The sequence below is a fragment of the Sinocyclocheilus rhinocerous genome, unplaced genomic scaffold (genome assembly GCF_001515625.1).
Source record: "Sinocyclocheilus rhinocerous isolate Xijiao unplaced genomic scaffold, SAMN03320098_v1.1 scaffold1325, whole genome shotgun sequence".
NCBI classification, from domain to species: Eukaryota; Metazoa; Chordata; class Actinopteri; order Cypriniformes; family Cyprinidae; genus Sinocyclocheilus; species Sinocyclocheilus rhinocerous.
In genome coordinates, this window is record NW_015659004.1 from 1,127,506 (window position 1) to 1,140,990 (window position 13,485).

Sequence of the window (13,485 nt, forward strand, 5' to 3'; positions counted from 1 at the left end):
GAGAGAGAGAGAGAGAGAGAGAGAGAGAGAATGTCACTATTTAAAAGAAAAAAAAAGAAAGAACAAAAGAAAGAAGAAACAAAAATATGCAATAAGGTTTCAAATTAATCAGTTAAACAATAAACAAATCTTAAAATGAAACAGAATTACAGGAATAACACGTAACACAATAATACTGCAAAATGAAAATTTGCTCACCCTCAGGCCATCCAAGATATTTGTTTCTGATATGACGGATGTAAGCTGGATTTGTTTCTTACAAACACGCAGCTTTTTGCTTCACAAGATGTTAATTGATGGACTGGAGTGGTGTGGATTGCTGTGATGTTTTTATCAGCAGTTTGGACTGTCATTCTGATGACACCCATTCACTGCAGAAGATCCATTGGTGAGTAAGTGATGCAAGAAGAAGAAATTTTTAGCAAAGTTTTATTTTTGGGTAACCTATTTTTTAAAAATTAGTTAAAAAAATTACCTTTCCTCTCGTCTTACATTGTCTCTGACACGTACTCTTTCTTCTTCTTCACATGTTGGCCCTTGTTTACTTTCCACCATAATATTTCCAAATCTCCACTCTCTTTTATATCTCCCTGGTGCAGAAGAGATTCTCTCAGTTATTGTTAGACTTCATCTGACAGAACATATCATCCCTTCACTGATTCCTCTCGTCCCATCAGTTTTCCTGGCAGAGGAGAGGAGATTCCTCTGGGCTCCCTGAACGCTGGCCACAGCAAGGCTCTAAATCATCGATGTATCGCTTTTGGCTCATCTTTCTGCTTCAAGTTCATCTCGGGGTTTGGAAGGCCAGGTAAGAGCTGGCACCAGGTTTTACAACTTTCCGTTCACTCTCCACAAAGGCAGAGGGAAAAAATGCCTGGCCAGGTTTTTTTTTTTCCACCAAGTAGTAGATATCACTGCCTTGGTAAAAGATGAGAAAAACACTGAGATCTGGAGCTGGAGAAACTGATACAACCCCATACAGTCTCATCAGAGACAAACATGTTGTTAACCATTGCGGTATGCTGAGTATGTATAGCTGGAGTTATTTGACCAAGTTGTAACATGTTCTTACTACATGTACTTCATAAGCATGATCAAATTTTCAGATTTATTGTGTTGTTAAGGCCTGCTAAAAAGTCTGTTTCAAATCTCAATATTAAGTCCCTGTGCACTGCAAACAATGTTTAGCATTTTTTATTTCAATCAATAAAATATTTTTAATACTTTTTTTCCCAATTTGTTTGCCGTTTTAGAATATTAACTTTACATTTAAATTAAATAATTAAAATGCTTTGTAGCTGATAAATATTCACTGCAAATTTTATCAAAAACTGAAATAGTATCTTCGTGTAAAATGCACTCCAATAATTTATTTGGGAACATTTTATCAAAATTGGAAAAACATAGCGCAAAATAAATAAATAAATAAAAATAAACACAATGAGCAAACACTAAACAGGCCTTTTAATTTTCTTTATTTTTTTTAATTGTCAGCCCATGTTTTACATATTTAATGCTTTTTCAATTTGTTTGTCATTTTAGAATAATATTATTCCATTTGTTACTTTTTTAATTAAAATGCTTTCTAGCAGATATGGGAAAATTATATAAAAATTATAAAAAATAGATAAATAAATAAATAAATAAATAAAAAGTTACAAACGTTAAGGGAAAAGTGTTAAACCATCCTCTGTCTTCGCTGGTGTAAAGTGTTTACTTATTTTTTCATGTTGGCAAAACTGTGTAAAAGGTTAATTGAATTTGCTTTCAAGTGTCATTCAGTCTAAGGATAGCATTAGTGTGTGTGAAGAAAACCTGCAGATATAAAATCTCACAAATTTAAGCATTGATTAAACACTAAAAACCTTTTTAGTTACAATCTTCGACAGACCAATGCCATCAGTGCTATCGCCTTAATTAAAAAGGAGCAAAAAGTGCTAGAGGTTTTAATTGTGACTATAAATATTAGTTACTCCTGCATCAAACTAAATCCAAATGAAACTCTAATGCAGTATGAAGAAATTATCTTACTAAACAGAGAACAGGGTGTGATTTTGAGCTAAATAAATGTGTGATGCATACAAGCATCTATTTTCAGCATAGTGCAGGCACAAGGCCAAAAATGCTGAAATCCACCCAGATAAGGTGAAGAAATGAAAAAGTCAACTTGAAGGGAAAAGTTGATCCATGAGATAATGGAGAAAACACCTACAGTTTCAGTCTCTTTCATCTGTATTCAACCTCAAATTCCCCAAAAGATCAATCATAGGACAGATCTAAAAAAAACCTTGTCTTGTCTTGTTTTAATCTACAGTGTCTATCAAGTATATACCTGGATTTATTGGTACCTTATGAAAGCAGTTATTTTTTGCTTGATCCAACAGTAGCACAATCAATCAATTGTGATGGTGCTGTCATTGACCTGTGATAATACTTTTAGTTTTTTTTAAAATACACCACCATTCAAAAGATTGGGGCCAGTAGGATACTTTTATTCGGTAACATGCATAAATTGACCAAAACTGACAGTAAAGAAATGCATGATGTTACACAAGATATGTTTCATCAGCATATTAGAATGATTTCTGAAGGATCATAAGACACTGAAGACTGGAGTAATGATGCAGAAAATTCAGCTTTGCATCACAGGAATAAATGACCTTTTAAAATATATTCGAATAGACACAGTTATTTTAAATTCTAATAATATTTCAAAATATTGCTGTTTTTATTGCATTTTTGATCATATAAATGCAGACTTGGTGAGCATATGAAAAATGACCCCAATTTGTTGGATGGTCATTAGTTCAAATTGCAAACTGGATCCATCTGATCAAACTATTCACACTGGCTTTTGTGAACTGGATCAACCATTCATTGAGAAGATCAGACTATTTCTTTAAAAGCATTCTTTCTAGCCAAGATGCCATTTCTCTTGCCTCTCTTTGCAGACCTTTCTGAAGATCAGAGGTTTGGCTTGAGGGGTTAATGAGTGTCCAGATTTATTCTGACACTGACCTTCTCTCTCTGCAGCAGGAAACTTATCAGTGGTATTAATAGATTAATGAAATCATAAGCAAAGCCATTAATCATCTCAGGAGTATCCTGCCACAAGTTTAGCTTTCAGCAGGTACTCGACTCTCTGTTTCTTGTTGCCATCAACACAGACCTGCACTTCAGATAAGCGTGAGACTGACTGAGACAGATCTTATGCAAACACACTCCACATCCTCGAGGCAGATTATAGTGTCCTCCATATAATGGACAACATCATACATTACCAATAACCACAAATGGAAATGGAACCGTTTTCTACGTTTTAAAAGTTTTTTTTTTTCCTGTGACGCAAAGCTGAATTTTTAGCAGCCATTACTCCAGTCTTCAGTGTCACATGATTTGTCAGAATTGTAATATGCTGATTTGCTCAATAACATTTCTTATTATCATCAATGTTGAAAACAGTCATGATGGTTAATATTTTTGCGGAAACTGTTATACATTTTGTTTTCAGGATTCTTTGATCAATAGAAAATTCAAGAGAACAGCATTTATTTGCAATTATGAATGTCTTTACTGCCATTATTGATCAGCTTATTGGATCCTTGCTGAATAAAAGTATACATTTCTGTAGTATTGATACTGCGAAAGAACGTGTCTTATGTTGATGACAATACATTTTTTTACATTTCTGTCTGAGAGAGCATACCTATTTAAAACATTTTCTTAAAAGTCACCAAGTTCTGCTGTTCTGCTGAGTTTTGAGGAAACAAACCATTACATACAATGGAAACATCCCAATTAACATACAAAGTGACCAATGAACAGATTCTGTTTCTCCATATGAATTCCTCTGTCTAGTCGTGTAAGCTGTGACATGTAATATCATTTAAAACACAAGAGAAGAAGGAGATTTAAAAATCAAAAGAGAATGAATCCACATTAACGTTCGTTCCACGGTATAAAACAGTAGGGGTTTAAATTGCATTTCAGTGTGGATAAAGGGATTGCTCTCCCTATCTCTACCTCTACACCTTCTTTTATGAAGCAAAGACGGAGTCTGATCCAGCAGTGTGGACGATTTTAATAGGCTTTGACATTGTCCTTGGTCATGACATCAGCTGGAGAGTGAAGACACAGGACGACTTCTCATGAGACATGGACCCCAGAAGGGTGAGTGGGTTGGAAAAGGATTGGGATTGTCTCGTGAGACAAGTGAACAAGTTATTAAAAGCTCAAAGACACTTTCATATCCTTTTTGTTGTTGTTAGACGTGCCATACCTGAGGGCTGCATATACATTAGTTGGAAATTTTCTTGTGAACTTATTCATACATAGATGAGCTTTATTTCTTCAGGGAAGGACATTAAGAGATACGTAACATGATTCACTCATAAATCATTTATTTAAAGGGATAGTTCACCCAAAAATGAAAATTCTGTCATTAAATACTCACCCTCATGTCATTCCAAACCCATAAGTTATTCGTTCTTCTTTGGAATGCAAATGAAGATATTTTTGATGAAATTCGAAAGCTTTCTGACCCTGCATAAACAGCAATGCAACTACCATGTTCAAGGCCCAGAAAGGTAGTAAAGACATCGTTAAAATAGTGCATGTGACATCAGTGGTCAAGGTGTAAAGTAAAAAAAAAAATCAGTGGTTCAATTGTAATGTTATGAAGCTACAAGAATACTTTATGTGCGCAAAGAAAACAAAAATAACGTGTGGTACACTCCTGGGTCGAAGACTGACAGGAAAGAGATGAAATTGTTGAATAACGTTGTAATTTTTGTTTTCTTTGCGCACATAAAGTATTCTTGTAGCTTCATAACATTACAATTGAACCACTGATTTTTTTTTTTACTTTACACCTTTCTGGGTTTTGAACATGGTAGTTGCATTGCTGTCTATGCAGGGTCAGAAAGCTCTCGAATTTCATCAAAAATATCTTCATTTGAGTTCCGAAGATGAACAAAGGTCTTACGGGTTTGGAACGAACGGAGGGTGAGTAATTAATGACAGTATTTTCATTTTTGGGAGAACTATCCCTTTAACTCACTAACTCACCACTGTTTACTTGTCTAATATACATTCTTTATTATCTTTCATTTTGAAGTCTCACCTTACATTTTTGATGTGAATATCCTGCTTCTCTCATCACATTATAAAGTGGTGTGTGAACAAAAGGTCTAAAATCTAATGTTTTTTAAAAAGCAGCATTTATTTGATCAAAATACAGTAAAAAAAAATAGTGTTACGGAACGACATGAGGGTGAGTAATTAATGACAGTATTTTCATTTTTGGGAGAACTATCCCTTTAACTCACTAACTCACCACTGTTTACTTGTCTAATATACATTCTTTATTATCTTTCATTTTGAAGTCTCACCTTACATTTTTGATGTGAATATCCTGCTTCTCTCATCACATTATAAAGTGGTGTGTGAACAAAAGGTCTAAAATCTAATGTTTTTTAAAAAGCAGCATTTATTTGATCAAAATACAGTAAAAAAAAATAGTGTTACTGTTAAATATTATTACAATTTAAATAACTGTCTTTAACTGTATTTTAAAATGTAATTTATTCCCATGACGGTAAAGCTGAATTTTCAGCAGAAATCCTTCAGAAATCATTCTAACATGCTGATTCAAAGCTCAAAAAATATTTATTATTATTAACATTTGCTGCTTAATATTTTTCTGGAAACCGAGATATATTTTTTCGGGATTCTTTCATGAACGGAAAGTTCAAAAGAACTGCTTTTATATGAAAGTAGTTATCTTTTCCGCTTTAGCATTATAAATGTTTTCACTGTCATTTTTAAATCAATTGCATCCTTGCTGAATAAAAGTATTAATTTATTAACCCCAGTTTATGAATCCCAAACTTTAGAATGGTAGTGAATGTTTCTGGCAAGAAAAAAGAAATATCATTAAAACACTGGTACTTTTGAAAGGCTGTAAATGGAAAAAGATGCTTTTATGCGTACTGTACAACATTACCTACAAGCAAAGGGTAGCTGTTGACTTTAACATAAAAATTATTATTGTCAATAATTGATGTCAAATATCCATTGCAAATTTGAGAGGCAGAATGATAAACCACACAAACTGAACCACCAGAAGCAAAAGAAAATGCAGGTCTTAAACTTTAAACGACATCTGTGCAAACGGGGGGAAAAGCAACCACAGGGGATTAGCTAATGGGAAGACAGTTTAAGGCAGATGTTTGGCTAAAACATGGATTTGAGTGTGTAGGTGAATGAATCATCAAGGGCAAAGTGGCTGGGATGGTTTAGACCTTTTCCAGTGTCAATTTTTTCTCAGACCCCCAGGGTGAGATGAACCACAGGACCACTGACTGCTTACTAAATTAACAGAAGAGCTTTAAAATATATCACCCTTCTCATGCCAGGCGGTGTATGACATTTTCCAAATGACACCCTTGACATTTTGTAGTAACTCTTTCTGGGCATTTGTGCTTTTATATCCTTCAAGTGGAAAATGAGTAATAACAAGAAATAAAAAGTTTATGGTGGGAGAAACAAATGGATGAGACAATTTGCCATTTACACACATCAACAGATAGCTATAGGTGAAGCACTCACTTTTTACTTTGGTGAACATTTTTAGGATAGGGTTATTTTTTAAAAACCCTATGTAATGCACTTGTATTACAGACATTATTCACATCTAGCATGAGTCTTGGAGGGCATTTACACTTGGTCAGCAATCTGATCAAAATAATGTCAAGTCATCAAGTGTAAATAGGCTACCCCTTTAAAATCTTGACTACAAACAGACATTTAAAATGTCCACCATTTCTGACCAGGAAAAAAAAATCTACACATTTTTTTTGTGACAGCATGCCTCAAAGACAGGGCATGTGAAATAGGTGTTTGAAACTAACATACAAAACGGCTAAATTTAAAAAGCATTCATAGTTGTCATATGAGTTAACCTACCAGGTCCCAGCTAACAAAAATGTGTTTTGCTAAGGTTCCCATTGAGTTAGGAAAATGTTATTGCTGACCGCTATCTGAACGTTTCAAACACCCATATTTTTTAAATGTTTTTTAAAAATGCTTTTCTTAGTTATGTGAACATTAGAGGCAACAGTATGGGAATGTTCTATTTTATAATTTTGCAAACATTATGGGAATATTACTTTTGAAAGTTCTCTTAAGACATCTAAAACTAATACATAACATTAAAAAATGAAAATAAAAAAAAATAAGAACAACATCCAACTAAAATATTTCAGAAAAAAAGTTCCAGATATAATGTATAAAAATGTTTTTGTGCTAATATTTTGAGAACATTATTATAGACCAAGTAACTTTTTCATAACGTTGAGAGAGACCGTTCCTTGTGGCCTACTGTTTGGTTTAGCTCTAATATATATATATATATATATCCCAATTTTTGAATTTTTTTCCTGGCAGTATATACATTTTTGTCCCATATACAAAATATATTATCGTAATATAAAATGATGTGGTGCATTTTCGTCTGCTTTTCTAAGACTTTATTCAGCGTCTGCAATGATGAATACATTGACAAAATTAAGTATTTTACGCCAGATATTTTGTAAACAACATAAAACCGTTGATTCTGCGCGTTGTAGAGTTAGAGACTTGTGTTTATTGTGTAGCTTGATGCTCAGGGTTGAGATCAGATCCAGTAGTGCTGCTGATGCTGCTCAGTTTAAGAACAGGATGCGTGAACACTCGTCACGAGACCGCCGCGCGCAACTCACTCACTAAAACATCAAACGGATAGTATCACACATTATGGACCCTCTGTCCTTTATTTAAAAGAAAAGTGTGGCGCTTAAACCCTAAACAGACGCACAGAAGATGGGGGATAAGTTCGAGCTGCTGAAGACACCTGTCAATAGGACAGCTGTGCGGAAGAAGAACAAGAATGAGAAACTGCGATTACGCGTCATCTTTTTAGACGACAGCGAGAGAGTTTTCGAGGTGGAGGTGAGAAATCATATATATATATATATATACAGGCCGGGGCAAGTTGTCACAGGGGGATATGGGTATCCTATAATGCTTGTTTTATAGCAGTGGTTTTCATAAATGCCAGGTTGAGGCAAGTTGTCACATACATATTTACTTGTTGCCCAAATATGTACGTTGTCTTTTTCACTTGTGTATGATAAGATTGTTCAAAAAAAAAGGGCAGAATATGTTCAGTGAACTGTTTTTTTTTTGGTGCAGAAATATTCAGTGAAGTAAAAAGTGTGACAACAAGTCTACCCTACCCCATAATTACATTTTGTAATGTTACTTTTCCTATCTGTATTAAATAACCACTTAAGCATAAGAGTTTCTTTAAAATGTATGGTGTAGCTGATAACAAGGGCAATTCATAATTGTGAAGTTTAATCACTTATTTCTACATTGTACACTTGTTTACATTAAATCAAAATTTCCTCATTTAAGAAGTAATTCATTATATATATCTCCTACTTTTGGTCCAGCTGTGTTTTGCTTGTAAAGGAGCATCATTTCATGTCCCATTATCCGCTTGCTGCTTCTGCTTCATGGGGGATGCTGTGTGTGTATGTACATGCCTGGGGGTTTTTACCGCTTTTACACAGCACAGCCTTGTCCTACCAGTCAGAAAAAGCAGGTGAGATATAAAATCAGGGGGGTGGGGAGATAGAAAAAAAGAGAGAGTGAGTGAGTTAGTTAGTAGCCGTGAGGCATGTGTGTGTCTGAATAGGGGTAAAAAAAAAAATAAGTCAGAAAAAAAGTTCCAGATATAATGTATAAAAATGTTTTTGTGCTAATATTTTGAGAACATTATTATAGACCAAGTAACTTTTTCATAACGTTGAGAGAGACCGTTCCTTGTGGCCTACTGTTTGGTTTAGCTGTTCTAAATTTTCAGCTTTAGGGGTTATTACTTTTTATTAATTTGTAAAGCTATAACTTACGCTACAACTTTTTACAACTGATGAAAAATGTGTGTAAAAATCATAGCAGAAATCAGCATTTCTCCAGATGTTGTAGCATACAGGTTAAGGTAATCGTAGAGACAGATTACCTCTCGTACATGAGCCTCAGAAAACACGGTTGAAAACACACAGAGCGACAGGTGCTCGGAAAATCAAACAGGGCCGGCGGTGATGATGATGATGTGTGATGGAACAGTAGCAGCTGGTCAGCAGAGCTCCGGCTTCAGCTCCCCTTACAGGTTCCGCTCCGCCGCAAAACAAGAGATTACATTCACCTGCCCATGAATACAGAGCACAATAGGTGAGGACGAGAGAAACACTTCTGATGTGTGACGCTTTTTGAGAGGCTGACATGTTATTATTTATTGTTTAATCTCTCATCGCACAGTTGTATACGCTAATTGCAGACATGAAACAGTTACAGTATTTGTTTTACCAGAGTCGTTGCTTTGGAATTCACTAGGAAATACTGCCACCTCCTGGCATATATTAGGAGTTGCAGCTGACGTGATTTCTGTGAACTAGAATTTCCTACCTTCACCATTAGAGATCTATACTCACTGTTGTACAGTAGCTTCTCGTAAACGGAGAAGTTAATAGATTTTACTGTCATGTTTTCATGCTACAAATAATATAGCCCTTATATAATACACGGAAGACTAGGCTAGTTGTCACATTCTGTATAAGAGCAAATGTGAAAGTCTTGACTACAAAAAAAAAAAAAAAAAAAACATGGTTATTTCCCAGGGAAATCAATCAATCATTCACGACAATGTTTCCCGCCTCAAGTGTGGGACGCCTGAGTGTGTAAGTTGTATGTACAACACTTGCCAGCACTGTAGAATAATAAGAAGATATGATTATGAGATACTGGCTGCAGTCTTTGGCAATGTTTAATTGATTCTGACTCGCCCAGTGCAATACCTTGAATTGACAGCGCTAAGCGCCCTTCACAGGCGGCATAACACAACAACACTACATTCTTTTCCTCACAAGGAAGATAACGATGAATTGATGAATGAAAATGCAGAAAATAATCAATTTAACCAACAGAAAAATTAATGTTACACATATAGCATATAACTTTTTAAATGGTGTTTTTTTTTTTAAATACACAAATGCATTTTATACTCATTCATTTTTTCCAACCCACTACAACAACATGCCATGCTATTAGGTAAAAAATAAACTTCAAAACAATTAATGCAAACGGTAACATAATTTAGGAAACAAATATCGTAATTAAAAATGCACAAAAATAGCTTACATATGCATATGTTTCATATGGGTTTCAGAGAAACTCTGAAAGCACGCTGCAGGAATCACTAGTGAATGCTAGCCAGCCATATAAATGCAAGGCAGTAAGCTCATTGGCTGCATATGCAGCATTAACCAATCAGCTTGTGCCAAGTGGTTTAACTCTCTGAATATCATCAGTTACGTTAACACTCCATCAGAATGCACCATCTAGAGTTCCATGACTGAACTATATATTTATGTTTATATATAGCGGGGGATATGGGTATCCTATAATGCTTGTTTTATAGCAGTGGTTTTCATAAATGCCAGGTTGAGGCAAGTTGTCACATACATATTTACTTGTTGCCCAAATATGTACGTTGTCTTTTTCACTTGTGTATGATAAGATTGTTCAAAAAAAAAGGGCAGAATATGTTCAGTGAACTGTTTTTTTTTTGGTGCAGAAATATTCAGTGAAGTAAAAAGTGTGACAACAAGTCTACCCTACCCCATAATTACATTTTGTAATGTTACTTTTCCTATCTGTATTAAATAACCACTTAAGCATAAGAGTTTCTTTAAAATGTATGGTGTAGCTGATAACAAGGGCAATTCATAATTGTGAAGTTTAATCACTTATTTCTACATTGTACACTTATTTACATTAAATCAAAATTTCCTCATTTAAGAAGTAATTCATTATATATATCTCCTACTTTTGGTCCAGCTGTGTTTTGCTTGTAAAGGAGCATCATTTCATGTCCCATTATCCGCTTGCTGCTTCTGCTTCATGGGGGATGCTGTGTGTGTATGTACATGCCTGGGGGTTTTTACCGCTTTTACACAGCACAGCCTTGTCCTACCAGTCAGAAAAAGCAGGTGAGATATAAAATCAGGGGGGTGGGGAGATAGAAAAAAAGAGAGAGTGAGTGAGTTAGTTAGTAGCCGTGAGGCATGTGTGTGTCTGAATAGGGGTAAATATCGTGGCCAGCACTGAACAGAAGCTTGTCCTGCATGGCCTCATTCCAGAGAGCACGCCTGCATTCCCCTACATCCTCAGGCAAAACAGGCAATTAGTAAAGAGGCAGTGAAAAATACAAATCAGAGAGAAAGAGGTTGTAGAGAGATGATCTGTTTTTTCGATCGATACTTGGTCAAGAAAATGTAATTTCAGCATATTTAGTGGTGCTTGCTATTATTATTTTAAAGGTTAGGTTAGGGTTTTTTTTATTTTTTATTCCTACACCTAAGTAGTATATATCGAAATTAATGACACCTCAGATTGTGTGGTTTGTGGAGGAGAGCAGTATTATTACTTGTTTAAGCCTAAGCAATACCTACTGAAAGAACCAATGGAAACCAGCATAAGCTAGTTGGCTGGTTTTAGATGGTCTTCCAGCCAGATCAGGCTGGTTTCAGAGGGGGCTTAGCTAGACCAGCTGACCAATTAAGTTAAACCAACTGAACACCATTGACCAGCTTAAACCAACTAAGACTTATTGTCTGGTTTTAGCATCTTTTTTTTTCTCATCCACAGGGATTAACTCAAAAACAGGTGGAAAATGAAATTAATTTACATTAAAAGAGAAATTATCTAGTTTTCACTTGTTTTAATAGCCTAAAAAGAAACAAATCTATATGTTAGAAGATAAAACTTACACTTAAAAAACTTTTTAGAAACTAGAAAATTAGAAATGTTGCCTTGCAATAAAATACAGTAAGTCGAAGTATTAAAATTCCTAAAAAAAATAAAATAAACTAAGGCATATTTAGTCTATTCAAACTAATAAAAATGGCAAAAACACATAACAAAATGACTAAAACCTAAATTAAACAAAATGAAAACTGAAAATATAACAATAAAAGCTCATTCAAACTATTAATAAATACTATACTGGTATATAAGTAATACTAAAATAACGCTGCTACCTGTCATCATGGTGTCAGCTTTTGCACAGACAAGCACCACTCACATTTTCTGTAAAAAATGTTGAGTATTTTGATGTAGATTGTATTCCCTGGACTCAAAGTAAAGCTAGCACTGAATTAAAGTGTATGATCAATGATGATTCACTGTTAAAGATCCTATTTGTTCTGAATAAACAGTGCAAGAAAGCATCCATTATGTCCTCACAAGTATTTACACAGTCTGTATATTTTGGCATAAATTTACCCTGCCATGAGAGTCACAGATCTATCTTTGTACTGTGGTATGTGCTTCAACCTCTCTATCTCATGCTTGTTCCAGACTTTATCCCTCTATCTTCTTCTCATGTTCCTTGTCTTTGACAAGATAATGGGGAGGTTCTATGCCCAGCTGTCACAGTAAATACAGGGTTCAAGAACACATCCTCACACACATATGTGCCCACAAACACACTCATCAGATAGCAACCCTGTATTTTCAGGCTGACTCAGTGAGCATCTGACTTTCCCAATTCTGTTTGAGGAGTTCAGTTGCTGCAGATTCAATTACCAGAGAAAGTTGCTCTAAGAATCACATTCTGCTCAAATCACATCACCATCTCATTACCACCCGCATCAAGTAATAGAGATGGAAGAAAGAAGCTAATCTGAGGAGTAATTTCACAGTGACACTGCAGTCACATCACTCAAAATGAACATTGATACAAGCAGCACTGAGACGAGTATCAATTTTGAAATGACATGTAAGATGTATAAAGCGTTTCCTTCCCTGTATTGTGATTTATTCTTTTTCATCTTCCCACAGAGAAAGATTCTGGGCTCTGATTTCTTCAATAAGGTGTGTGGTCATCTAAAGCTGCTGGAGAAAGAGTACTTTGGCCTGGAGTTCCGTCACCATACTGGCAGCTATGTGAGTCAAAACCTTTGACCTGTCAATGACGTCAATAACAGAGTTTGATCATGAACAGCAGAGTCTAGCCCTTCAAGAAATATTTCACCCCTCCAAAATGAACATTTTGTCATCATTTACTCATCCTCATGTTGCTCCAAACCTGACTTTCTATAATGTTTCTATAATGTAGATGGTCGCTCTTTTACATGCAATTATTAATAATGGAGTCTAGAACTTTTAAGCCTTTAAAAGGATGCAAAAGCATGTCATTAAAGGCAGAGTAAGTGATTTCTGGTAGCCAATGTTGATATTTGAAATCACCAAAACAAACACGCCCCTACCCCAAAAGGGGCTTGCCCCTATTTTGATAGCTCCGCCCCACATATACGTACGCAACCCAGGCAACGATTAGTTCTGTGAAACAAAGCAAAACCAATGTTACACCATGTCTAC

At 35.2% G+C, this 13,485-nt stretch overlaps 1 protein-coding gene across 1 annotated transcript in view; it reads left to right on the top strand.

Moving 5' to 3' along the window:
• Positions 1 to 7,860: 7,860 nt before the first annotated feature.
• Positions 7,861 to 13,485, top strand: part of LOC107723162 (FERM domain-containing protein 7-like) — an 18,257-nt gene continuing 12,632 nt past the window's right edge. Inside the window, exons 1-2 of the mRNA XM_016531689.1 lie at positions 7,861 to 7,989; positions 12,946 to 13,050. Coding sequence (XP_016387175.1) covers positions 7,861 to 7,989; positions 12,946 to 13,050 — 234 coding nt within the window. The remainder of the gene's footprint in view (positions 7,990 to 12,945; positions 13,051 to 13,485) is intronic.